Source organism: Tigriopus californicus, chromosome 6 (assembly GCF_007210705.1).
Source record: "Tigriopus californicus strain San Diego chromosome 6, Tcal_SD_v2.1, whole genome shotgun sequence".
In the NCBI taxonomy this organism is placed as follows: Eukaryota; Metazoa; Arthropoda; class Copepoda; order Harpacticoida; family Harpacticidae; genus Tigriopus; species Tigriopus californicus.
In genome coordinates this window covers 8,430,121-8,457,919 of record NC_081445.1, presented here as the reverse complement: position 1 = coordinate 8,457,919, position 27,799 = coordinate 8,430,121, and the positions used below count along the sequence as shown (strand labels likewise).

General features: G+C 39.6%; 3 protein-coding genes across 4 annotated transcripts; 1 reads left to right on the top strand and 2 right to left on the bottom strand.

Moving 5' to 3' along the window:
• LOC131881796 (uncharacterized) lies at nucleotides 1-13,423 on the bottom strand. Of its 2 annotated transcripts, XM_059228752.1 has the most exons (8): nucleotides 13,318-13,423; nucleotides 10,014-10,437; nucleotides 9,197-9,303; nucleotides 8,362-8,713; nucleotides 3,829-4,008; nucleotides 3,582-3,754; nucleotides 3,464-3,513; nucleotides 1-268 (listed from the first exon to the last, which is right to left on the bottom strand). In XM_059228752.1, exons 4-8 carry the CDS (start codon nucleotides 8,693-8,695, stop codon nucleotides 46-48), a joined length of 960 nt encoding a protein of 319 aa, XP_059084735.1. In that variant the 5' UTR covers nucleotides 8,696-8,713; nucleotides 9,197-9,303; nucleotides 10,014-10,437; nucleotides 13,318-13,423; the 3' UTR covers nucleotides 1-45. The 2 variants fall into 2 exon arrangements, with proteins under 2 accessions (XP_059084735.1, XP_059084736.1); XM_059228753.1 differs by lacking the exon at nucleotides 9,197-9,303.
• Nucleotides 13,424-15,614: 2,191 nt separating this feature from the next.
• LOC131881800 (uncharacterized) lies at nucleotides 15,615-18,371 on the top strand. Its single transcript, XM_059228758.1, has 2 exons — nucleotides 15,615-15,953; nucleotides 18,053-18,371. Exons 1-2 carry the CDS (start codon nucleotides 15,769-15,771, stop codon nucleotides 18,306-18,308), a joined length of 441 nt encoding a protein of 146 aa, XP_059084741.1. The 5' UTR covers nucleotides 15,615-15,768; the 3' UTR covers nucleotides 18,309-18,371.
• On the bottom strand, nucleotides 18,323-26,246 carry LOC131881795 (pyruvate dehydrogenase protein X component-like). The gene is given in 7 exon segments (XM_059228751.1): nucleotides 18,323-18,529; nucleotides 18,610-18,782; nucleotides 22,041-22,205; nucleotides 22,282-22,534; nucleotides 23,087-23,628; nucleotides 23,906-24,142; nucleotides 25,797-26,246. Coding segments are annotated over 7 exon segments (1,809 nt in total). The 5' UTR covers nucleotides 26,106-26,246; the 3' UTR covers nucleotides 18,323-18,399.
• Between the last annotated feature and the right edge of the window lie 1,553 nt (nucleotides 26,247-27,799).

Genomic DNA, 27,799 nt, shown 5'->3' with positions numbered 1-27,799 from the left:
TTTTAGATATAAATAAGTGATATTTAATAGCTTGGAATGACATTTTCAATCAATAACAAGTGATGGGCAGTCCAAGGTTGTTTTTCTGAATACCAATTCAACACACTCGAAGTAAGTGGGACCCCTTCCAACGCAGAGATTGGGGTCATATGAGATGTGAATGAATCCAAGCTGATGAAGACCTTTTGTTATTCGCCAATATTCTCTCGCGAAACTCTCCGTGTTGTGAAACTCCACACCCACTTGCAACACATTGTCCATGGCTCCACTGAAACAGCAAATGATGATGATTATTATGATTTACCAGGGTCTCGTTGGTGGTATAAGTTGCGAAGAAAAAATGGCTGAACATGGATTCGAGATCCTTAGGTTTCCCCATTAACCGAATGGTTTGCTTTCATGAAGGGGTCTACAACTAAAAACATATCGAACCCATGACTGCCACAGGGAATTGGAATTATTGCTTTCCCTTAAAAATGATTGATATCCATAGAGAGCCAAATTACATTAAGATTTGCGACGAGTTGAACCCCGCTCTCTGCTTCATATAATAGGTGCAGACAAACAATTGTCTACAGCTCTCAGGAGAGTGAAGGATTGCGTTTTTTATCCTCTACTTTGTTGGGAAAGTACCAACCATCATGCTTTTGAAATGTGGTACATTGCTTTAAATATCTCCAAGGTTGGGGTGAACCAGCAACATTTACAAAAAAATGAATCAATAATTCATTTTTTTTGTGAGCTTGCATTGCATCTTGAACCAGACTTGCAATGTGGATAAGGATTTCTAAAATCGTGCTTGATAGCCATTAATGAATGTGGATGTAAAATTATAAAATTTGAGTTAAAAAATTATGGCTTGTCTTCTCCTTGACGTTGAATGACGAATTTTATATTTGTTTAAAATGTGAAGTGTAATTTTTGTGTAATTTGGAAAAAGCAATTTGTTATAGGATAGTACCAAGCCTTGCATCTGAAATTACATTCTCTTGCTTCTATGTTTTTGTTCCTTCTTTTACTATTTAGAGGGTGCAACTGCTTAAATGCTCAAATTGACTTTTTTTTGCTTATTTGATTGAAATTTCAGGATCTTTGCTTGTTTGTAAATATTTGATTCATATTCAAACAAGTTCAGCGGTGCAACAGCGTCAGAACTTCAAGAGTGAACTTTTATTGCAAATGATTTATTATTTTGTAAGTACTAGGTCATATGGAAGTAATTACTGGTATTTAAAAGTTGAGTTTTGAGTCTCTATAAAATGTTGAAAAGGTAAACATTCAAAAACGAGCGGATTTCAATCTTTGACTCATTTCAAAGAGCATTAGACATTTTCTCCCGGCAAGCCCTATTGTCAAAGTGACCAAGAACTTCATAACGGGACAACTAGGGACCCTGGATGCAGAGACCCGCGAGGTTGAGTATACGTCATCAATTCGAGCGATATGATTGGCTGCCTATTGTCAACAAACATATTGACAAGCTTTGTTTGGAAACTTTATCAACAGGGAGTCAGTCACTTCCAAAAAGACCTACTATGTTTGTATTGCATAAGAAGGTAAAGCTTTGCATGGTTTATGAGAAATTTGATGCCCCTTGGGTTCAACCAACTTATTCTACAGCATTTAAGTGTCTTTTGCCTTTAGAATTGCATCAGTATGGTATTTCTCAATAAAATATAGTTGTCACGCTGATTTCTCGCATGCTGCTCATGTCGATTTGGCGATTTGGAGTAATGTGCTTCAAAGGACAGAACACAATCATTTTAACAAAGTACATTTTTCAGTCTAAAAGGGACTTGTTTCTTGAGAGTAGTTCACATGCCATAATGTTAATTTGAATAATACAATGAAGTATGTTACCAGTCTAATTTTATAAAAAAATAGGTTCGGAAAGAATTTAGAAAGTAACAAAACTATTCGTAACAATCTAAAATACCATACAGTATGTCATTGAGTAAAATTTCACAGTATCCTTGAAGAAAATATTTAATGGTGCTTGACATGACAGTACTCTTTCTTACACAGCGCATCAATTCAAAATCTTTTTGGAAACTTTTTAGTTCATCAGATGGCTTATGTTTTGCTCCATTGGATCGTTCAGTTTACTGAAATTACTCAGGAAATTTTGCACACGTGCTTCAAGGAGCAAATTGATTGTGTCAGGAATTGAATATCAATATGAAGTTAATATCTTAATGATGTGATTTGATAGAGTATATTGTAGCAACTTTGGTGCAAGTTTGACCCTGCACTTAAAAGAGGAAAGGGGTCGATTGGATCACCAGCTTGTGGAGAAAAACAATAATTAATTTTCACGCAACCTCTTATTTCTTTATTTGGCGCTCATGTTTGCTCTCCTCCGTTTGTTGTGATGGTTGGAAAAGGTGACTGACAACACTAAGTATAGAGAACTCGAGGCCATATTGTTGGGCATGAAATCAAGACCGATTCAATGCCAAAGAAGTGAGCGAAATTAAGAGTGTTTGTGATGTTTTAGCATGTGGTTTTTGCTTTACCCTGTGATTGTCGGTCTTGTAACTAGTTTTTTGAGGCCGTTTTTTTCTACCATGTTCAATGATTTTTGACACCCTTAAATTTCTTTACGTTGTTCATAAAGTTATTTATTGCCAATAGAGACGTGTAAAGATTTGGGATTTCATACTAGTGCGCCATCTGGTTCTACCATGAAGGAAGTGTCACCACACTTCTTACTGATGAAAAAAGTTGGCAGCAAATATTTTTTCCGTTCTTTTGGCTATTTTTGTCAATTACCATGTATTGCCATCTTTAGCAAATGAATGCTGGACTAATATTTCATTGAATTGTCGAACAATTTGCTACAATGATGAACAATTTTATCAATGAAAATTTGGAAGCACTGGATGTGCTAAAATCATGGTAGTTCTTGCTGCGATTGTGGCGCAGCCTGACTAGCTCACACATATGAAATCCGATCCGGTACTTTACACGTCTCTATACAGAGAACACATCACTTCAAGTAACTCAATGCTTTTGGAGTATATGAGAAGAGAAATTAGAATCCAAATCAATCTCAATCGCTTTCTAAGCCAGCACGTAATGTATCAAAGTGTATTTTAGGTTAAAAAGAAAAAGGTTGCTCCGGGCGTTAGTCAAATAAACACTAGATTTTCTACTCTTTCTTTAGTTCCCATTAACGGTTTTTTTATTTGCTTCTTTCAAATTATTTGCTTGTTTTTTGTTTTATTTAATCCCTTTGAAATTTGGTTTTCCTTGTTTGTTCATATCAGTAGGCGCAACTGTCGCCCAATGTAAGATGGCCTATTAAGAGTACAACACTGAATTTTTCATCTCGAAATAAGGGTGCAACTTTTTCGAAAAGTTATTGGCTTGGAATATTGAAATAATCAAAAAAGAAACCTAATGTGTTAATATCAAAATCAATGTGTGCTAAAAAAAATCAACGGTAAAGTGAAAAGCGTACCTATTAATCCATTCCTTGAACCCTTTCCGCTCGGCTCCTTCGATATCAACCTGTATTGTGAAAGGTAACTGGTGGCTCAAAATCCTTGTATATGTAAATGATGTAATGCAATGTCTACCTTCAGGTACTTGATCGTCTTTGAGGTATGATTATTCTTGGCTAGAAGCTGACTAAACGTCACGGAATCTTCAGAGTTACCATTGATGCTAGCTTTATCAACAGTTATTCTGGGGTTCTTGTTTTCTTTCATGATTTGGGTCCAATCCTTGTCATAAGCAAAGACATGACAACCTAAGGGGAAAAGTATCTTATCTGTTATATCAAGTATTAACTTGGTCAGAATTTCGAGATTTTTTTAATATTACCAAAGACTGTCATCCCAGTTTCAAAGCTCAGATCATTGGACACTCCAAAAGAATACACAATGCATTCATCATCGTCTGGACGAATATCGAGACTGATGGGATGACTTCTCTTGGATATAAAGTCATCGAGACAAACGTACTTGTGCCCATCGTAGCAATGCCCACGCCATCTTCCACCACCTAAAAAGAGATTATGTACCAATTATAGGTACTGATACTAGATAAATGTTTATTGATATATCTGCTTGAAGATACAACGGACTCAAATACCTCCATCTTGCCGTTTGGTCAGTTTTCATTCAAATTGATATCAACCTTTTCCATTAGGTATGAAGAATATGATTATGAAAAAAATCGAAGCTTTTCGGGTGGGGATTATTCAGGGTATACTAACAAAGAATCATTAGAATAAAACAAGAACAGAAACTGGGAAGAGTCAAATATGTGGTGACAAATCTTGGTCAGATATATTTCAGGCATTTCTTAAATGATAACAAGCTTGACTTATATCGTACGTCACGGGGCAGTTTATTTCAAGATTTAACCACAAAGTTTATCTAGAAGTTTGTCCTTAGGCCCATTTTGGCTCTGGGTTGTACCAAATTCCTTTTTAAGCAACATCCTGTGCTTCTTGAATGGTAATTGTTGTATTCTTACGTGACCAGCTGTAACATAACGTTTAGTGACCAAAACTGAGAGTAATGAATCCTACAACATAACAGTAATTGCAAACCGTGTAAACTAGAAGAGGGTGGCACAAATTCAAAGTTTATCCTCCTTCTTCGGGCGACATAATTCCAAAGGATGCACGTTGTTCCTCATACGATTTTCATTTCATACCATGGGTCATGCGGCGGGTGAAGCGTTTTTGGACCGCCTCCGTTGACAAGACAGCCTTTTCATGATATGGGTTTCACACTGGCATAACATATGCCAGATGTGCTTGGATATACCCGTTGAAAATGCCCAACATGACGGTTGCATATCTGGTCATGAATGATCTTCTAATCTGCCCAATCATTGAATTGCAAGTAGAAGTACTTTTCCGGAACTGAGCCTCCACTTTGCCTCAAGGCTGAATGGCAATGTCTTCAACTTGATCACGACTTTTCAATTGATTGTCATTCACAAGATATTCCCATTCACAAGGGTAAGGGCAAGAGGATATGTGATCCTGCTTCCTATTGCCCAGTTTCCATTCTCCAATCCCTTTCCAAAAATTCTTGAGCAGGTGGTCAAGGCTGACCTTGAAGTCCATCTTGTTCGGCTGAAAGCGCTCCCAGACCCGTAGTTTGGCTTTCCACCTGGTCGATCTACCACCACTGCACTTGCCACAGCCTATGCCAAATGGATACAAAGAACCCAGGAGGGAAAGGTCTTGGGAATTATGACCTTCGATCAATCCTGTGCGTTTGAAACTGTGGACAAGGCACAGCTCGCATGGTTTTGCTCTTACCTTTCCGGCGGAGCACAATGTGTCGACTGGAATGGCACCATGTCTACATTTAACAGCGTGCAATTCGGAGTGAGACAGGGGTCCATTCTCGGTCCAATCCTGTACCTCATATTAATGGCCGATATGCCAGATTGCCTTTGACGAACACTTCGGATATGGGGACGATACTGCAATCTGGGCGGTCGCAGATGACCTCAAATCTCTTAAGACTCTCCTCGATGCAAGACTTGCCTCAGAAGTCTTTCGCTTTGCCAAAGAACAGTCTGGTGATAAATGCCACCAAAACTTAGCTCGTGCTTAATGGTAATTTCAGGGCTATTGACGTGTCCGTCTCAACAAATAGGGCTCCTTGGAGTTGAATTTGATCATAAGCTCACTCCAAAGCATACAGTGACGAGGTGGCCAAATCCGTTCCGCAACGTGCCTCTTTGATCCATAGACTCACTTGATGAACCAGCGTATTAATTTGTTGATATCCTTTTGTAATGAAGGAGCTTCTTCGTTTCCTTTTACACAACGAATAAAGAGATGGGGTTTACTAAATCAGTGGCGATATTATAGCGAAACAGCGTTCAGCCTTATAGTGCTGAGTTGTGATAGACCGTTGGAGAACGAGAGCCAATATTCATCCGAGCAATAACTATGGAGCGTGGACTAATGTTGGAAGCAAAAACGTTGCCAAGATGTCAAAGCCAAGCATGCGAATCACACCAACGAAGATTAATGAGCCAAGTGTGCAAAGATGTCAAGCCAAGTAGGCTGGAAGCCGATATGAAGACCTGTCAACCTGTCATGTAACAATAACAGCAATGCGAAGATTTAGTTCTGTGTAACCCATATATCTGTTATCACCCCAATGCATAAAAAGGCACCAAGAGGTTTCTTGGTAAACTCTGCCATGAGCATGAAGTAAGTAGCTACTGGACTCCCAACCTGAGAGGACTGTATGTTTGTGTCTCCTTGTACATACTCATCAAGAAATAAAGTACCAAGCATCCACACTTGTACTAGTTCCATTTCTTCCCGGGACTTAGGAGTGGATTGTAGAAGTCGAGTAATTCGCCTTAGTTCGAGGCCGAGTCGAATCCCTTCTAATATCAACTACTTGATATCATCACTGGTATTGGTCAGCGATGAACCGTACCACTACATTATCGTTGATGTTAATTGGGAACATTGACCCCTCTGGGACTCTACTATGAACATCCGCTCAGTTAGACAGAGATCCATTAACAATGGGGCAATAGCACCCCATCTCTGACTGTATTTGATTATATCATGTATCACAATATCACTCTAATGTGGAACGAGGTCAAAGGCTCTCTTAAAGTTGATTAGCATTGCATCCACGGGTAGGCCCTTGCCGAGAATGTTCGCTACTACTGTACGTCCCAATATTAGATCCGATTTATGGTATAGGATCTCCTTACTCGAAAACCATGTTGCCAGAAGGAGAGTATGCTTTGAGTCTTTAGCTACCGCATCAACTCATCCTTGCTGAAACCTTCCAGCAACACATGATTTTTGGTATTGGTACGTAGTAGCCAGGATTGGCCTTTGAACCACCCTTGGGAATTGGACAAACCTTGGCGTCTTTAAATCTAGTTGAAACGCACCTTGCTTGGGTGATAGGTTGAAAATGATAGAAAGTTGCAATGCCAGGGCATGCTTTGTTTCCCACTGTAGTCTAGGACAAATACGTACCTTGTGAAGAGGTTATTTTATCTTGCTAATTCTAACAATTCTTGAATCAAAGTTAGCATGGTTTATTGGGTTTTCGATGTCTCGAGTATGTCTATGGGTCAATTGACTGGGAGAAGGGACTTCCACTTAGTGAGGATTGAGGGGAAGTCATGATTTAAATCCGCACAGGTTGTAATGTCGGTTGCTACATGTACATTTGACTTTGGTAAGGGGACCTGTTGGAAAACCACTTGACATCAAGCATGTCACTTCAAGACCCCTCAAGCTCAACTTTCAAAGAGGAGCTTTCAATCCTGAACGAAACTTAACCATCCCATCCTCGTGAAGCCTGCTCAGGAAAAGGCCATGATGGGCTACTTCAAGGGCCTCACCAAACTTTAACCGTTGACTCGTGGTCGAATTACTCTTTGGATTGGAGAATAACGATCAACAAATGTACAAGACCTAATGCACAAATCTAATTTATCTTAAGCGTTGGATCAGGCTCGACAGGTTTTCAGATAAAATTTGAACATATCAATAATTTTGCAGACATATTTGGAATTAAAATAACGTTGTGGATGGAAGAGTTGCTCGGGGTTAATTCTTGAATTTGGTGATGGAGCAAGATGGATAATTTCATAGATAATCTAAACGGAGGGCTCTCCTATACAAACAAAACCAATGATGGGTACAACCAACAACAATTTCAAAGTGACAACTTTTAGCAGCTATTTTCGTGATATCCACAGCTTGATTACATTATAATTTTCCATCAGTGCTTGGCCAATCGTGGTTAGGTATTGCCATTGACTCAGAGGATGAATTTGGTTCAATCAGGGAGACAAACAGTAAAACAGAAAAGTCACGAAAATTACAGCTTGAGTTCCGAAAGCTTTTTGGAATTTAGTCACGGTGTGGCAAGTCTATGAGGATTGTCCACCTCATTGTTTATCTTTGATGAAGCACATCACCCAACGATAAAAGGTGTATCAAGTTTCTTCCTTGACGATAGTAAACATGGAGAATGTTGCACAACCCTCGTTTCTCACTTCTTTTATTCAAACATAAGATTTCAATGCCATCTTCAGTCAGTGTGAATTCTTTGGCTTCTTGCAACACCGGCTCAAATTGGCAACAAAAGATTCGCAGAATTTCGATTTGTCTTCAAACGAAACTTTTCATTCCATTGTCACTGCACACCAAGAAGTCCAGTTAGTTAATCTGTACATACAACGTGCTAGTTGGATGATTGTCAAATGAAGATTAGAATTGACTGACGATTAACAATTCAGCCACGTGACAAAGCAGAGTTACTCATAATTAAAAACGTTGTCAAAAATGCGATGGCTCTTTCAATTACAATAGCCCTTAACACTATTTTCTCTAATTACCTATTCGTTTCATGGTAACGCAAGCAGTTTGGACGGGAAATTGGATGATTTGAGCAAAATACGAGCGCACTCTGGCTGGGGATAAACTTTCCAAGTCATCAAAGTTCATTCGGTGATAGCGTCTTTGGTCCTCTTGGCACAGAGCAGACATATTCAAGTCGCCAAAATGGTTTGAGACTGAGTTCGACCATTCTTGCTCGGTTAATATCAGAATCCGCTCGTTACGATTTGAAGCCGCAAAGAACATGGTGGAGAGTGCAAAAAGACCAATGGCAGTTCCAAGGAGTACCTTTAAGAAACTCATCCGCGAAGGGTGAAACTTTGCAGACTCCATTGAAATCCAAAAGCGTTTCTAAAGAGAGAGATAAATTGCGTATCAATTTGAACAAAGGAATGAAAGGAGGAGAGTGTTGAGTTGCGTTGTTTAGTCAGCCAAACAGAGTTGGTCGACATTCTAAAGTTTGGAGGGGAAAGTGAGTTAGACCCAATTTTAGAGTCCTCCGGTAATGTTCTTCGGCAACAAAAGTCTGAATGGAGTTACCAACTGAGTGCTAGATACCGGATTTTTATTTCGAATTCTTTACTCAATGTAAAGTCACCCAAATGCATCTGAGTAGTTAATAATACGAAGGATATAAATTTTGTATGACTCGAAAGATCACTCTCAGCTCTTATTTATCACTCAGAACACTTTTGAACTTTTGTATACTTCAAATCATTGTGGTCACTGATGATTGATGATGCATTATTCAATGTTTCACTATAGGGAATATGTACGTAGATAAGAGGCATGGTCAGAAATATGTTAAAAAAGAAGAAGGAAAGCCCATATTACCGAGTTAATGATGTGTGAGGATAATATGTATTGGTCACCCTAGATCACGGTTACCACGTATTGCTCGAATTCAGTTCAACGAGAACAAGAAGCGAGACTTAATGAAACTGAAAGATAACTAAACAATAGTAAGACTGTCGTTGTTGGGAGTAAGTCATAGATTGTTGTTATATTCTGAGTCCGTCTTTTGGATTTGTTCAAGGTAGATTTTCTGAGGGTTTTTTTCCAAGTAACAAGTGCATTTACACAATGAGACTAGATTCACCAAATAAGAATGATAACAAAGGTTTGAATTGCAATTGATAAGCCGACAAGCCCTTCTTTTTTATGATCTTTACAACGTAGCAAGGGTATTTCTACCTAAAATAACCTAACCAAACCTAACCTAACCTTTCTATGCGGGCAGCATTTTTTTTATTTCATTGCACTCTTCTTGTAATTACTGTCACAAGGGCTGACTTTTGTTGAAAACAAGAGTATTCTGCACAAAAAATAACTGACAGTCCAAACCATTGCTCGGGATTAGGTGTTATTTGATTGGGTAAAAGAGGAGACATGTGGAATGCATATACCCTACATTCAAGCTTCCTGCATGCACATTGAGCTCAACATCTTAGTGTAGAGGAGTTCCGACTTTGGAGAAGCATGATTTTCGTTTTCATTGTGAATCATGTAATGACAATTCACTTTCTCAGACCAACGTAACAGTTGCCATCATACCATAGGGAGAGAGCATTTCGAAGATTTCAAAAAAATAGAGTATTTTAACAAGCAAGACTTGTTTGAAATTCCAAGAGGCAGTATCAAAGACACTTACTTTTTTATTTTCAAACTGTTCTTGAAATTCCTTTTCCACCTTTGGTTTCACTTCGAAATCGCAAAGTCGCTTTGATCACGTCTTTTTTCTTCTTGTCACGAATCCATAACAAAAACTTTCCCTCTTCTTCCAAGTCGAGCTTAACGCACGATTACATATTAAATGCCTTTCAAAATGCACTTAAAGACACACCACATACTATTTTTCTAGTCACCCTGCGGATCTGGGACAGCCATCCATGAGTTGTTGTTAGAGTTGAAGCATTGCTCTGCCCCGTTTCCCAAAAGAAGATTAACACGGACTCCGATGTTCCGGCAGATTTTTGAAGCGTCGTGATTTGCTACTCAATGGTTGTCGTCAGAGGTGGGCAGCATTAGCGAGAAAGTTGACGCCGTTAACTGTTCATCCGTTGCCTCAAGAGTGACTGAAATTTTAAGATTGAACCAAGAATGAAAAAACCTTGATGACATATAGCATAGCATTAGGGAAATTGTATTGCTGGAACTGATTTGTCATTTTCACACTAACATGACAGAAACATCGGGAATACAAATCGTAGAGGTTGAATTGCCGATCAGTCTAACCAGGGCCCTATGTCTAAGAACAACGCAAGACTTCAGTGGGTACATTTTTTGGAAGTAAAGCTTTTAACATGAAGGAGGCATCAAGCATGGTGTTTAGCCCAGATTCTTGACATTAGAAATGCCTCCTTGGTTCGATTCCAGCTCGAACCCTAGGAAGTGACATGGCGCTGAAGCTAATCCAGCTAATTGCAACTTTTGTATTGATTTCAGGCTTCCATTTTTCATTGGGCAAGATCAGAGGAATTACAACAATTTGGGGAAATTACTTTATGCAACAAGTCCTCAACGTGTCCGACCGTAAAGTCAGGGTGACCCGACATAGGGTAGAACCCTTTTTTCGTAAGATTCTCCAAACAAGTAACTCTGAAATAACTGGTCTAGTATACAAAGCCTTTTTTCAAAATGCTGTGAGTACCAAAATTTTGGCAATTTGTTTTTTTCATCGTCATCTTACAAAGTTTTAATGCTCCAAATGCTGTGGCCTTAAGGCTTGCCTTTGAGTCAAGAGTGTATTTTCTTGCAATCACTACCTCTCTTGGCGCGTAAAAAGGTGAAAAGGGGAACAAAATTTGCGCGCTGTGATGTAAAGCTGTTTTTCTTCAATGGAAATCAACTATGCAGGAGAAGATGCATTTGCCAACGAAAAAGAAGAAATCTGTCCTCGAGAAGCCCAACCACAAGATGTCAACAAGGGATCGTTCTCCCTCACTTCGTAATGACCCCCCTCACGGGTATGAAGGTTGATGAGGAAAGCGATTCAATCGAGAGTCCCCATATTTCAGAGGGCACTAAACTTTCACAGACGAACAACTTGACCCAATGCCAATTTTTTACGCTTTTGGTAGTTGTCATCTCTTACTATGTACATACATATCATATCCCCTGTACCTATGTCAGATCTTCAGATCGTTCAAATTTTTCGATGGGCACATTCATACTTGCGGGAATTATTGATTTGCTACTACAGTCAATGAAATTTGTTTTTGCAGTCATGTATTGTGGTTGGTTTTGGGACAGGGGCCTGGTATGACCGGAACAACTTGGGATCCTTAAGACCGATGGCCGGATTGGTAACTTGGGAACACAATCAATCACTTTTGGAAAACATGGATTGTGTTGAGGATGTGACGAAGGATGAGAGTTGACTTGTGTCGGTTAATGTTAAGTCAATTATTGCAAATAGGTACAAAATTGAAGAAATGCTATACAGGCAAGCTCCTAAAATAATAGCACTTCAAGAAGTTTGGCAAATTGAAAATATAATCTAGCATTTCAAGACTGTAATTTGGAATATGTAACCCGAATTGGGAAAAAAGGAGGTGGGGTTGGATTTTTAATCCATGTGTCCATGCCATACACCAAAAGCACTCACTTCTGCGACATGTCTTGCCATCATGAAGCCATAGAAATTAGCAATATTTTGTACTTTTTATTTATTTACCTCGTAAACATCTGCATGGCTCTTAGTACACCGAACAGTGCATTGAATTTATTACGTTGGAAACCAACATCTCGTACTAATTAGTTCCTCTCAATCAACCAACCTGTCCGCGTCACACCCAGAAGCAGTACTCAAATTGATGACATATTCACCATCCGAAAGAGCATTATGAAGTGTGGTATATTAGTGAACATTTTACGGGCCTTTGTATCGTTGGGTACAATCCCTGCGGCTAAATCTCAAAATCAAAAAATCTTGGGCAATAATACTGGTTCAAAAAGTCTTGAAAAGCTGCGAGATCGGCGGAGACACGTTCATTGGGACATTTCAGTACACTATGCAACTAGTGATGGAATCAAATAAATTATCAAAATCAGGATTGCTAGAAAGCTAGGAAAGTCAAAGCACCAGCCGTTTCCAACGTAAACTAAAAGATTAGGTTAGATCCCAAAAGCAACCTTGGTTTGATCGAAAATTTGAAGAAAAATCAGGGTTATTTTTTGTGACTAACTAACGGGTTTCCAATATTCCGCTAGTCATACCACATGCCGCTGATAATGTAAATTGGTGGCCCTAGCCGCAGCCTCCCGTGATTATCTATTTGATCCCATCAGTACAAGCATTTCTTTGATCATATTCCTGTTGCTCCTGACTCTCTAAAGTATTAATTTAGAGCAGTTTGTCAATTATATTTTTTTTAAATCATTAGGAATATGCCTAGCAAGTCGGCTGGCTAGTGGCCTGGATGGTATTTCTAATCTAGTCTTAAAATCAATAAAATAAAAAATGCTGGACTGCCATCCCAAATAGCAAATATCTCTCTGATAACTGGATTCATGCCTCAGATTTGGAAATCACCCAAAGTCATACCCTTGCTCGAGGGGGGAAACATGGAGGATATGTCTAATAACCGACAAATTAGTATTCTTCCCTCCTTATTTAAAGTTCTGGGGAAAGTTGTTTATGGTCAGATATTTTCTCCCTTTTGCTCTAACCATTTGACCCGGGAACAATTTGGTTTCAGACCACAGCACGCAAATATCCACGAGGTCCGCTATTTCTTACAAAATATATTGAAGCTCAGTGAACAAAAATTTTCGGGAGGCATTTTTGTAGACCAAAAAAACGCATTTGATAGAGTAAATCACAAAGTTCTAAGAGTGAAATTAATTAGGTATGGGTTTAAGGATAACATTCAAAGATGTATCAAGAACTATTTAGTTGATCATAGCCAGAGGGTTGAAGTAAACAATTTGATGTCAGATTTCGAATGCATTACCTGTGGCGTTCCCCAAGGAAGCATCTTGGGGCCCCTATTGTTTCTCATGTACATTAACGATCTTCCCCATGCGACAAGTCTGCGTGTAACCATGTTTGCAGATGACAGCACCCTACAAAACTTTGGGAATGAGTTGCAGACATTAATTAGCACATGAATCTACATAGACAGGCAATGACCAAACTAGAAGAATATATTGAATTGAATAAGCTGGCATTGAACATAAGCAAAACCCGTTTGATTTTAGCTAGCCCACAGAGAGTAAGCGGAAATGTTACCACTAAATTGAATGACTGCCCAATAGCTCGAGCTGGCTCCACGTGCGTGGAAACAGATGTATTTTTTTTGGTTTGAAACCGACGAGCGATTGAACAGGAAAAAACATTTACGAGATCTTTCTTCGAAGGTTCGCAAAGTCATTTATACACTCCTTCTGAACTAAACGTTCGATACCATCCAATTTGGGGAAAATCTTGTATTGTGCTTGAATCAAAAGGAGACGGATTTTTTTAATAATTCCCCCGACATTACAAAAAACTAGAAGTCGTACAAAAGGGCAATTCGATGCACAGGAGCAACAATGTCAAAAACTTATACAAGCCCAATTTTTTTAAATCGTTTAAATTACTTAAATTGGAAAACTTGGTCAAATTGGAGCACATCAAGTTTTATTTTGATGTATTTCCCCGATCATAAATACATGCAGCTTTAAAGTAAGACGGGGTGGGGGCACTTTTTTAAATTCACTATTTGCAAGACTAAATTGGTTTCAACGTCTTCCAGGATGCTCTTTTTCTAAGACTTGGAACGACTTTTATTTTTTTCTACGAACCAAAATTAGAATTGAACACTTTTTCTAAGCAATGGACCTTATAAATAGCCGTCGTCTTAACCTCTTCCTATTTCATAATATGTGATACAACCAAGTGCTATTCATGTATATGATCATGTCCCCTTAGTAAAAAAGATTCCCTGTGGACTTTTCAAGGAGGGAAGTCTGTTCTGGGCTGGGTCATCAACCGAGCCAGCTCCCCTCAACTTGCTAGACAAAGAATCTTATGCAAAAAACACAAGACTTATGGGACCCTTGGGGGAAAATCATCATATCACCGACGAGATCCTTTTTCCCAGAAAACCAATCAACCAATCAAATAAATGACATCTTTCATTTTCGTTTCGTTAATATGCCTTTTGAAAGCTTAATAAAGTAAATGTTGGTACTTAAAACTTATAAAAAACTTATTCAGGATCACCGATCACTTTTTCTCAAGTATGAGATGCCACACTAGCCAATCCTTGATATATTACAGAAATACATCTGACAAGCCAATTTCAAATTTGTCACCTTTTTTAGTGATTATTCTCTGCGGATCAACAATTATTTTTTTATGAAACGTCGATCATAATGATGATAAAGATCAAAACATATTGAACTTAAGGTTGACCATTATAACATCATGCTTGTGAAATCTTTGTTTTCAGTAAATATTTTTGGTAATGGCTGTCAGGTATGAAAGGCAGGGATGAGAAATCATAAAAGGCCATTTTGACCAGGTGGCAGAAAATGGTGGCAAGAAGTGGCAGAAATTTCTTCAAAGTGGATTTTTGCCAACGAGGATATATCTTGGATGGGAAATTATTAAAAGCCATTTTTGACCACTTGGCAGAAAATTTTGGCAGAAAATGGCAGAAATTCCTTCAAAGTCGAATTTTGCCATCGCTGATAAAAGGTGGTCAAATTTAATGCAAAACACAACATTTGAAGACGAAGGGAATTATCTCGGCGTCTGCTCAGGGGAGTTATAGGAAATTTCAATTAGAAACGTAACTGTTCCGTAGGGACTAGAATACGTAAGATGAGCACGAGCATGTACTCAATCCCTACGGAACAGTAACTAAGGATACTCAAAATATCTATTAATTGCGTTTTTAAAAACGTTATCTTTTTATAGGTTTTCAATGGATTGATATATCAATCAGAGCTACTTTTAATTATGTAGTTTTCCCAAGGTTGATTCTTGTGTTGTTTAACACAGAAAAACGGAACTTGAAATCTAAGTGGTGTCGTGATGGGTGATGAAATAATAGGATCCAAAGATCAAAGTCGATTGTGTCGAAACAAGATTGAAAATATTGTCGCTAACTTTTTGCCAATCCTGTCGCCATTTTTGGGGCGCCATCTATGGGGGAAATTTTAAAGCTACGATTTAGCTTCAAAATAACAATGTAAACCGGTTTGCATGGAAGATGTGTATTTCAAGAAACACCCTGAATACATCAACGCAGCATTTGAATCATGTCAGTACAAGCATGCGTACTTTGACTACACGGTTTACAGTACACGTCTGCTAATCTCTTAATGACGACTGATCCGAACAATACTATCAGTCCAAGGATTAAAGAGATCGTGAATTGTTGTCGTGGCAGCCACTTCCAAAATATACTTCCAAAATGAAGGTTCCAAGCAACTTCTTCAAATACACCCATCCAGCCATTACATTCGTGATTGTGTTTGGTCTATTCTATTGTGTAGCTTTGATGGCTTACTTACCCAAGTTCCTCACAATTGGATCACATTTGGGTCCATTGGGAACAGCACTGGAGAATTATGCCACAAACAACCAAGAATACACTAGGTAAGCTCGCTTGAGTTTACCTTCTCAAGAAACGGTAGAACTCCAATTCAGAAAGCGTTTGGCCGGTAGAAAATCTTCTTCAATTCATGACTCGCAGATTTTTTTTTCCGAGCGCGCTGACAATGGAAAAGGCGTTCTTTCGTCTGCGATGAGTTGGTTGCAACCGAGGAAGAGCTTGTGGTCGACTTAAGATGATTTTTGGGCTTAGCATCAAACGGTTCATGGCTTACTCGGGACCCTTCAATTTTGATTTGGGAGGGATAATCACAATATTACTTTATGTAATTCATCATGCTAATACGGTTAAGAATTGTGACCCATTAGTATTTCATCCTCGGAATACATCTTTGTTCAATTACATGACAGTTCATCAGAAGAAGGAACTGAAAATGCATGAGAGAAAGAAGGGTTCAATGAACCTTCGGTGCCCTCAGAATGATCTCCCACTATCTAATAACCTTCCAGTTAAGGTGGGCTTGTGCTTTGCAATTCATGAACTCTTACAAGAGACTGAACTGTATGTGCACGAAGTGCATGAGGATTTTTTTTGAACAGGTTTTTGCTCTCTCTGCCAAATTGGCAAACCATGCCAACCGGATCTCATCCTCTTGACATTGAGTTTAAAATCTCTTTGGCTGATGATTTTTCTTGTTTAGATTGATGAGTAAGGTCTGGATAGTAGCAACGGGCGAGTTGTCTTGAAAATTATGATGAGCGTTTGCATTGGTTGTCTTTCCCGGAATCAGTCCAATTTACCTGATGACCTGTTACCTTTGTTAACGGAATCGAGAGCCAATGTGCAAGTACGGCCATGTATTGGCTGAGTTACCGCAATGGAGTTGACGTAAAAGGGATTTGCAGTAGGCTCTGATTGAAAGAGAAATGATCGAGATTAGGATTAGTCTTGGACACCATTTGGCCATGCCGCTCAATCGACAAAGAAACACATGAATGAAAGGTTACAGTTAAGATTTTGATTGTCCAGGAAACCTTCAATAAAATTCAATGAAAACCGTGGTTGAATCAGATTTATATGGTAAGTGCCAAGATAAAACATTAGTACGCAACAACGAATTCGTACCTAAAGGATGTTCTTGTTATTTTTTATGATTACATCTTGGCCAATTAGTTTGACTAAGCAATGCTAAAAAGGGACTTCAAATTCAGAATGATTTTCCCTTGGCCATGGACTAATGCCTCAAATTTTGAACTAACAAATACATGAATCACACATGCAGGACACGCAATCCTGTCTCATTGTGCTTAAAAAAATTAATTAGGTTTCGACGAATAGGTGTAAACCTATGTTTGGTATAGATTGTTCTGTCAATATCTGTAGGTAGTGTTGCGAAAATCTTTGTGTAAAGTGATAAAAAACACTTTTGAACTCTTTTCTTACCATGCCCAAAAAAAAGAAAGAGAACAGACTTATCATATGAAAATCGGCATTATTTGTTTGCGCATATTGTTTTTAAATGGTGTAACTCTACCTTCCGTGAGAGACTGACATTATACAAAAAAACGTTTATTATGACTTTATAAGCTAGAAAATAGCCCAAATGTGTTGAGCTTAATTTGGCGTTTTCGCCACCGTGTTGGGCCTTATATCGGCTTAGACTTGGACTTCTAGAGATGTGGACTGCAACCGGAAACAAAACATTCTGATCTCCTAAACCGTTCGCTTTATTCCAAATGAAAGCACATGATACACAATACCTTGTTGAATGCATGAACTTTGCCAAGTTTGAGCCCAAAGCCATACTTGGGGAAGTCAAGAGACATGGCCAAAGTTATGTTGTAAATATTGGATAAGATTCGAATTTTCGGCCAGCTCTTGGTCAACTACATACGCTTTTGACAAAATAAAATTGAAACGAACCCCTTTGCAAGAAAATTATAAAAAATGACCCACCTTTTATCTAGGAAATCTGCATTCCTTATCTTATAACTTTAATTCGAAAAGAGCAAGCCGATTTGGCGTGACGCTCGTTCACAGTTCATATTTCTAGAAGTTCGTGGCTAAGAGTAGGAGGACTTCAAATTAGTTAGAATTGACTTTGAATTAGCAATAAACTCACATGGATTACACTTCTTTACAGACGTGTTTTCCACATCATCATGGCAGTTCACGCGGCGGAGGCCTTGTTGGCCTTGGCTCTGGCCTTATTCTGGCGCCAACTCACCATTGGTACCAGTCTCAAGTGGACCTTTAGTGTCTTCATCAATGGCTACTTTTCCCTGCGATACCTCTTTTGGCCTCAACTGACCAGTAATCACCAAACAACCAAAGCGGACCCGAAGGACAGCCAAAAGGCCAAGCGCAGCCGTCCAGCCAAAGGCAAACGGTTCTATTAAAAGAAGACCCTTGGAACGGTTTAGAGATTTATTTCAATAATATCCATGACATTGCTAACGATATATTTGATGCCATTGTTCATGACTGTGATTAGAGAAGGACTTGAGCTTGTCTATCCTTCCTAGCAACGGGAATGAGCCCGAGATTCATAAATTCTGGGCGCTCCAAAACCGTTTGGAAGGTCGACATGAAGTCGGCGGCCAAGGCCTCGTCGATGAATCTAGAACGAGATTTAGTTGGGTTTCGAATGGATTCAGAGACACTACGGTTCAATCTAAGCCGTCCAGGTGAGTTACTTACCTCCGATCAAAGGAGAGAGTGGATCGCATTTGAGTGCAAGGTTTTCCAGTAATCGGGTCGATCTGAACAATGCCCGAGCCCACAGCCAAAATTCCCACTTGTGGCGGATTAATGATAGCGGTGAACTCGGTGATGCCAAACATGCCCAAGTTCGAAATGGTAAAAGTGCCACCCTAAAAATGGAAAGAATTATTAATCGGCGTCTTCAAGGAAAAAGAATCACCAAAGTGACATCCTCGAAGCCATTCATTGGGTCAAACTTTATGTTGGCATCCTGACGCGTACTAGGATAATAGGATAATCAATTTAGTGTTTTTTATGCAAAAGGTATGTAACATGTATTAAAATGCACAAATGTTTTACACTTTTTTCTACCAGCACATCCAATGATGGCTATGCATTCTGTCTTTAATTTGGAAGCTACTCTTTGCTTAGTTGTTGAGCTACAGGATTTCAAAATAGGTTGTTTACAATTGTCTTAAAATGAGTTGTAGGTATGTTGTACACCTTTTCTATCAAGTACTAAGTTTATATGCGCTTGATTTCCTTATGATCTTCGTTTAAAAAAGGACCCATGTTTGTGTCAATACCTATTTCGTGATGTGTATTGCTCACTCATGTATGGTTCTCAAAATTATGCATAAAAAAGGGCTTCAAGATGCAAATAAAGATGGATAAAAACAAGCCCAGGATTCATGATGTCAAGTCAGGTGTTCCTCAGGGCTTCATTTTGGGTCCTCTCCTCTTCATCATCGTCACTGCTCCGCTTCAGAAGCTTGGTAGTAGTAATGTCAGTATTTTTTTGCTATGCTGATGGTACAAAATTGGTAGTTGGTAGGAATGGTCAGAACTCTGGTTGTCTAGTAGAGGTCCTAGAGCAAATCTACTCTTGGGTTGCTGCGAGTAACATGGCACTGAATGGAATGAAATTCTGCTCAATGACCTTTGGGTCGACGTCATTAGACACTCCACTATTAGATGATGAAGGTAAGGGTATTCAGCAGGTCTCATCCATGAAGGATTTAGGTGTAGTCCTCCAAGATACTGGAAAGTTCGATGAACATATCCAGTTGAAAGTTGGTAAAGCTTTTCAAATGTGTGGTTTAATTAATGTACGCCTTTTCCATCAAGAAAGTAAGTCCTTGTTTATATGCGCTTGATTTCCTTATCATCTTCGTTTCAAAAAGGACCCATGTTTGTGTCAATACCTATTTTTTCTCCCGTATTGGGAGAGGTTAGAAAGGTTAGGATTGTACAATGTTCAGAGAAGGTGCGAAAGGTATCTGATATTGTACGTTTTCAAAAGCATTCATGAGCTTTGTCCCCACCCAGGATTTAGGGTCAATTGTAGTGACCGTAGAGGCTTAATGTGCGTTTTGAGAGCACCTTCAAGCCCTCGAGAATCCAGGCTAGTTAAAACAATGAAGTTCAACTCTCTTCTTTCTCGGGCTCCTTCATTGTTCAATTTGTTGCCCTCAAATATTCGTAGGGCGTTTGTTAAGCTGGACACAAATGTTCTCATAACAGTATGCCCTGAATCCAGTGGATCAGCATCTGAACAGTAATCAAAGACTAAACTTCGATAAGAACCACATGTTTTGTCAATAGAGCACTTTTGACTTGTCGGGGGCGCCAATTTCTCCTTAAAATAGTGAAAATACAAATTTTGGAACCAACCAAAATCAGTCAAAAGAAGTCTAAAATGCATAAAAATATGAAAACAGACCAAAGATGCAAATGGTGCAAATAGAGGTTCAAGATGCAAAAAGATGCACTGAAGGGCCCAGGATGCAAATAAATGTTATTTGCGATTTCAAAAAGTTTTTTCAATTTGCATTTTTTTAATCAAGGTTTTGAAATTTCCATTTTGAAATTGAATTCTTCAAGAAGAGAGGGGGATACTTTTCCATCATGTCTTTATCTTTACAAAAGCTAGTGTTCCCTTTGAAAAAACAGTTCAGTTCCAGGTATTGAAAAAGCGGTTCTCAGTTCTGTTTTTTTTTCTTCTATTTATCATGAAGGGCAAGAAAACAGTATCTGAAAAGCGCTAACGGACTTGCGGAGTGCGATTTTGGTACTTTAGTTCCGGGATTATCTATTAACAGCAATTTGTAGAACGGAATCATCACTGCAATCATCAATACCACGAGTCAACAGAAGAAGCCGAGACATGTTCGCCAAGCTTGAATCACTGTCTATGAAATGTGACAAGTACCGCCCACTTTCTTTTAGGCTTAACTTTAATGAACTTTTTCTGATTTCAGATTTGTGATATAGCTTATTAAATTAATGAACATTGTTGTATTTGGGGTGCTAGGGTCGGAGGGTTGAACCTAGCCCGGCCAGCGAAGCAAGCCATCACATCGTCCGTATATTGTTCCGATAGGCAGTGTCATAGTCCGTATCAGATTGGTTTTCCGTCTGTGGGTGTGGTTAGCGTCTAAAAGTTTCCTTGAGAAAGGTCGGGGAGGAGAATCGAACGGGGGACCTCTCTCATGACAGGAAATTGCGCTAACCACTACGCCACGTCTCCACCCATGAGTTGGCATGTCTATAGTCCCCCCAGCCCGTCCTTCCCCAGTGAAGAACGAGGCAAACAAACAGTTCTATAGTCATCTCCTGTTTGCAGCTTTTTTTGGATGTCTATTATGTAATGATGTTTTATTATCATTATTATTTTTATTATCAACCTGAATATGTCATCTTCAACTCAACACACTAACTGTCAACAGTCATAAAACAAATGATTTAGTACTAGTCTGATCAGTTTGGCTTGTGGCTGACTTGGTCTTGCTATTTTGAAAGCAACACAGGTGTGGATTCATTAGAAATATAATATATAAGGGTGAACCAAAAGAAAAAGATTGCTGAAGCATGTGCTTCATCACTGTGGATTCTAACTTTGTGTGAAGTTCGAGTTTGCATATTAAGCTCCGCACATCTATCCATGGTATAGCCACCTAAAAAGAAGCTCTATTGGCTTAAATTAGACTCGTGAAGATTGCATTAGGATTCTATCTAACACAACATTACATTTTCATAATCACGCAACTAAAGTACAAAAACGGACTCCAAATGTCCGTCAAAATTTTTCCGTTGCTGCTTTCTTGAGTTGCCAATAAAACTACATTAAAGACAGGGTCATAATCTGTCCATCCAAGTTTTAAAAACCAAAGATCCTTCTCTTTGTAGCAAAAGAACAGGTATCAGTTCCAGTTCCAGTTCTAGTACCAAACACTAACCAAAAACACTTGCTTCGGATCCTCTGATGAGCCAACATGTCTAAACTGTAATTTATGTTTGAACTCATGTGATCTCATTGCTCCGTTGAGGCTACATAATATATGGCTATGATTCCTTTTAACAATTGCCAGTATTTGATTCGTGGTTCAGCCCGCCAAAGCTGTCTCATGACAGGCTTTCAAACTCACCTGAAACTCTTGAAGTTGTAATTTTCCTTCTCGTGCTCGAGCGGCTAGGTCCTTAACATCACTGGAGATTTGATCGAGTGACTTGTTGGGAACATCTTTGACTATGGGGGTTATTAAACCTGCGTCCGTGGCCACAGCCACCGAGACATCCACATTTGACATGATCTTGAAATTGAAAACCAAAAGCCGTTCGGCAATCCATCGACCTCCGACCAACATCAATCCGTGTTGAAAACCCTACCTGAAAATCCTCTCAGGAAACATTAAGGTTCATCTCTGGCACATATTGTAAGGCCGTGCCCGCGGCTTTGATGATAAAGTCGTTGACCGAGACCTTGATGCCGCGGGCAGCGAGATCCTTTCTGAGCTGAAGAACCCTATCCAGAGTGGTGTTCACAGTGGCGTGTCCATGGGGTGAGGTCTGCTTGGACTCGGTTAGACGTTTGGCGATCACTGTTCGCATTGATGTTAATGGAATATCCGTATACCCGGAGCTAGAAAGCAGACAGCCACATGGTATTGACTTTCAAGAAGATGAGTTGATCTATATATCTTGTTGATATTAATTGCAACCAGGCGCTGCGTTGAATGAGATGGCTTTCAATTGGTTTCTTTGAAGTAGGCTCGTCTTTGTAACGAATCTGATCTAAACGAACCAGTGAAAGGACGCTAAAAGAATTGCTTTAATTGGTTAAAATGGAGGCTGTACTATGTAACGAAAGTGCTATTTCAGCAAGTAAATTAAATTGCTTTTTCCATTATTTGCCATTGGCATGAACTTTAATGTGAAAAAAACACCATTTGGGGAATTTTCTCGCTATATGTCAGCAAACCTAATGAGATCAATCGTCCCATGTTGACCAATAAAACTGATTTGAAATCCAGTAGTGTGCCACTCTTTGTTCCTCTTTCAATCAATTTTTGGAAGCACTTCAATATGTTGGACGACCGAAAAATTGAATTTTACTGTTAAACCTTAACTTTTAGCAATAAAGTAATAAAAAACAGGTCTCTGGTATGATCTTTGTGCCGAACGGTTAGCTTACCTCGTTTTTTTCGCCTTGGATGGTGTGGCAGCCGTTGCGGTGTCTTTGCCTTTGGCGACCTTTCCGCCACCTTCTTCGGTTTTCACTTGAATAGGCTTTAGATTATGATCTTTGATGTACTGTAAGACATCGCCCTTGACAATTCCCTTGGGCCCGGAGGCTTTCACTTGACTGGACTTGATACCATATTGCGCCATCAAGAAGTGCGTTGCCGGTCCCACATTGGTCACGTGCTCAAAGTCATGTGACGATCCCAGGGTTCCCGAAGTGCTCGATGAAGGCGTTGAGGCCGATTGGGGCTGTGATGGTTCACTTTCCGTTCCAGCGGACGCAGATGTTTCTTGGGCCGGGATTTGCACGTCCTGCCAATCTTCGCCCTCTTCCACGGTCAACGCAATGAGTTTTCCCACCTCGACCCCACTCTCACCCTCTTGGATGAGAATCTTGGCCAGGATAGCTTCGTCATCGCATTCCATGGCCACAACGGCTTTGTCAGTTTGAATCTCGCAGAGGACATCACCAGGGTTGATTTTTTCACCCTCCTGAATTCGAGAATCAAATTAATATTGTTGAGCATGTCATCAAGAATGATAGCACAACATTTGTTGGTGATAAAAAAGGGCATATTTTTATTTAGCACCACAGGAAACATTCATTACAGCCTATAGAAAATGACTCTCAATTGATGTAACTCGACTGGCTCTTGACCAATGATTTCTTACCTTTCAACCATCTTTCGTAATTTCAATGAACTGACCGGTCCTTTGGAAAGCCGTACGTATTGCTATGTTTGGATCAATAAATCATGTGATGCCTTACCTGAATACACCATTTGACGATAGTGCCTTCTGTCATAGTGGGGGATAGCGAGGGCATTTTCACTTCAGTGCCAGGGGTGGAGCCCCCGGTTGGTTGAGCTGTAGATCCAGATGATGATGAAGAAGAGGTTGAGGCTCCAGTATCCTCAGATGAAGTGGAGGCTGAGGTGGGCGCGGATTTGGCCACTTCTCGCCAATCTTCGCCTTCGTCAGCCATCATGGCAATCAGATTTCCAACCTATTTGAATGAAGAGTCAAGAAAACAGGACATGAAATACAGTTACATGACTGCCTTGTGATACGATCAACTATTGATGCTTAAAATGCAAAAAAAAACATGACGCTTAATTTTGGTTTCACATCGTATCTTTGAAATTATAACATGGAATCAATTTGATTTTACCTTCAAATCGAAAGTTGGATCATGAGACCCGAACCCAATGGCTCAAGAGCCATGGAAATACGGGGATACGGCTCTTTCATCTACCGTTTTAAATCTATATGTTTTAGAACGAGGCCTCAAATAAATGATCATCATCATGATTCAATTTCAATGTGATTTGGGCTTGGCTTTGATTTAATCCAGTTTTGGAGTCTCATGGTTGCCTTGCATGATAAATCACCCAATGATGTCAAATTTTGGGGCAACAGCCTTCTCGTAAGCTTTTCTTTCTTTCTTTCTTTTTTTTACGAAGTAGCTTTCATAGGTAAAAGTAGTATGGATATAGGGACCAAGGCCGAATATGGTTGATACCGAGAGTGTGTTTGACTATTTAGTTGTAGGATTGTGAAATGATTCTTTAATTATTGCAAGTGGCCGCATCCAGTTCATTACGAGTTATGTAACACGTTATTTTTCAGGTTTTTTTTACAGATATTACTAACCGCTGCAGGGACCGTAATTTTCTCGGTACTAATATATTGAAAAATTATACTTGGTCCATCTGTCAGCAGTTTCATTCTATACGACACTTAGTCTGCCAACGAATTTAGGTTGGCAGACCGAGCTAGCTAGTCCTTGAATGTAGGGTGGATCTGGAAGCTTATCAAATAAAAACCTTTTCAATCGACCTTGGACAATACTTTGATGGCAATGGGCAAAAGATGATGAAACAATGGCTATGATTTCTGAAAATTTTGAAAATACATCAAGCTCCAAATAACAGAGATCATCAAAATACACAATAACATCTGTATAATAGCAATAGTAATAATAATAATTGTGTGCTAATGACGTTCAAAAAATGTTGATTTGAGATTCTAATTATATGACTGTTTTTTTTAAGATTTTTCAAATAATAATAATATGGACTATGAAAAATTTCACCTCTTATCTTCTCTAATTAGACTAATCATTAAAATCATCCATTCTTATCTTTGGTCATTCTAATGTTTCGTCATTCGGAATCCTTTGGTAAGATGGCCCCAAAAGCTTCAAGGTTTCATCGATTGCTAGGAGAAAAACGAAAAACGAAAACAAAGGTCGCTTTGAGAGGCGAAAAAGGAGTGAGTAAATCTAGTGGGCGGTTTTTGGTTCTTTCGGGGTTACGCCATTTAAATTGCAGTGGGATTTGCTCTTCATATCAAATTGCTGTTTCGAGAATTCAGTTAATGAAAATCATTTGATCTAACCAACTTGCTTCCGGACTCGTCAAAAACTGGTTTAGACTATGTTGTCAGCTTTTACGTTTTCACCTTCAAACAATCACTCATGATGGCTATTTTCAATTTCAAATACAATTTTCCAGAGGTCTGTCTTTGTTTCTCAATGAATTATCTAGGATTCAACATCAAAGTCTGTCATGGCGTAACCTTCAGTTGTGATCAATGCTTTCTCAATCCTTCTCCCTCTGAAGCGGGCCTCAGATGCCCGCTCGCACGGCTCAACTCACGGGCAAGCTGCCGCTATCGGCCTGGGCCACAATCAAGGCCAAAGTGCCGTCCTCGTCGGCCTCCAAGGCCACCACGGCCTTGTCAGTCTGGATTTCGCAAAGCACATCCCCGGCCACCACGCTCTCACCCTCGGCCTTGTTCCATTTGACGATGGTGCCTTCACTCATGGTGGGCGAGAGCGAAGGCATCTTGACCGCCGTCGACGGGCAGACGGCCGAACTGCGCAAGGCCCGCACCGTCCGGCCGCATTGAGTCAGCCGTGCCGGACTACACCACCACGGGCGACTGGCCCCGAGCGCACGCAGCATGGCCGCAAGTTCAACCGATGGATGGATGGGGTTCCTCCCGTTCCTCCGGTTCCTCCTTCAGGTCCTCACCAAGTTCAGCAATGGCAACCCCAGTGGCAACACAGTCCACCCCAAGAAAACAGCTAGCTAGCCAGCACTCTCTCTGGACTTCAACTCTAAAATGTTTGTTTTCGTCATTCGTTTTTGCCCACGCAAGAAACAAAGGGAAGCACGGAACCTTTAGATTGACTGAGTCTGGGACAACTTCAGAGTTGTGCCCACAGATCATTTAACGACTAGATGTCGCATTGCATATTGGCCCGACCTCAGCGCAGAGGAAAGTGGATTTTAAGTCAACAACTCTGTACACCAAAAAAGAGGAGGGTGACTGCCTGATCAGTAGTAACGACCTACAATCGCTGGGCCTTCAACGAACGCTATCAGTGACAAGCTCACTCTGAATCTGGCCACGCTGGCGGATGAAAAAGCATGAGTCACTGTACACCAAAATTTATGTACCAGCTGATGAAGGCAAGTGTTCGCATTTTTCCTCGCGCTATGCGAGGTCTAGTCATTATATGGTCTGTGGTTGTGCCCCTACATCTTCAGAATTTGTATTTTGAAATTAAGCGAGGATAGTAGTGCAGTGTCAGAAGTAGACCAAAGTTCAAATGGCTTGAACTTGGTAACCCAATTCTAAAATTCAGGTGGGTCGAGGTGGGCGTTTGTCTTCATTCTGACATAGTAGGTGTATTTCTCAATGGTTATGCTTGCTCATCAAATATCATTCTTATCTTGCTCGAAACCCCCATAATGTGTTGCTTTTAGTTGACAAAAATAGCGGCACCCACTTATATCGTCACCTATCAGGTGCATAACGACGTTAAATACACAAATAAATACGAGTGTTCTATTGATATATAACTCAAAAGAAGCTTCAATTGTTGACACTTTATTTCAATTGCCAAGGAAACTTTCATGGAAGGTTTTGGCGGCACATTTAAACTCAGGACCCTCAGAACCAAGTTGAATTCAGCAGCTTGAGTGTCCGGCAAATCAACAAGCAGCGTGATCATATTTTTTCTGTGTTCTTTTTTTGTTTTCGATATCAAATTGACAAGAAAAGATAATCCTTTTCCAAAATTTCAGGCAACAAGCTGGTTTAGGTGTGGTGTGTAATCACTGCATGTTCTCAAACTTAACAAGTTGCTTAAAATACTTTAGTATGCCATAACAACAAGAAGCATCTTCAAATTGCTATGCTGAGGCATGTCGTTTATATAGATCAGAAATAAGAGAGGTCCAAGGATGCTGCCTTGGAGAACCCCACATTTGACTTTCAGTTTCAAGGACCTAACATTATTCACCTCGACATAGTGGTACCTCTCAGAACGGTAGTTTTTGAACCAAACTATGGACCTACCGCGGAATCCGTAATACTCCAGTTATTTTTTTTATCAACATGTCATGATTAACGCAATCAAAAGCTTTTTTGAGGTCCAGAAATATAGTGAGTGCCATTTTGTCGCAGAGATTAGCAGAAATATTTTGTAGAAATTTTTGAACTGCATGCATGGTGTTATATTGTTTTCTAAAATCAAACTGTTCAGGGTAAAGGAGAACTTCTACTTCTATAAAGTTATGCATTTGTTTATGAACAATTTTCTCTAAAACTTTGCAGAAACTTGGCAAAAGACTTATAGGACGATAGTTAC

Coding starts and splice junctions, on each gene's coding strand:
- LOC131881796 (XM_059228752.1), bottom strand. CDS start 8,695: ATGGAGTCTGCAAAGTTTCACCCTTCGCGGATGAGTTTCTTAAAGGTA. Junction 4,009..8,361: donor CGTTACCATGAAACGAATAG/GTAATTAGAGAA, acceptor ATCTCTTTTTAG/GTGGTGGAAGATGGCGTGGG. Junction 3,514..3,581: donor AGACGATCAAGTACCTGAAG/GTAGACATTGCA, acceptor TTCACAATACAG/GTTGATATCGAAGGAGCCGA.
- LOC131881800 (XM_059228758.1), top strand. CDS start 15,769: ATGAAGGTTCCAAGCAACTTCTTCAAATACACCCATCCAGCCATTACA. Junction 15,954..18,052: donor AACAACCAAGAATACACTAG/GTAAGCTCGCTT, acceptor ACTTCTTTACAG/ACGTGTTTTCCACATCATCA.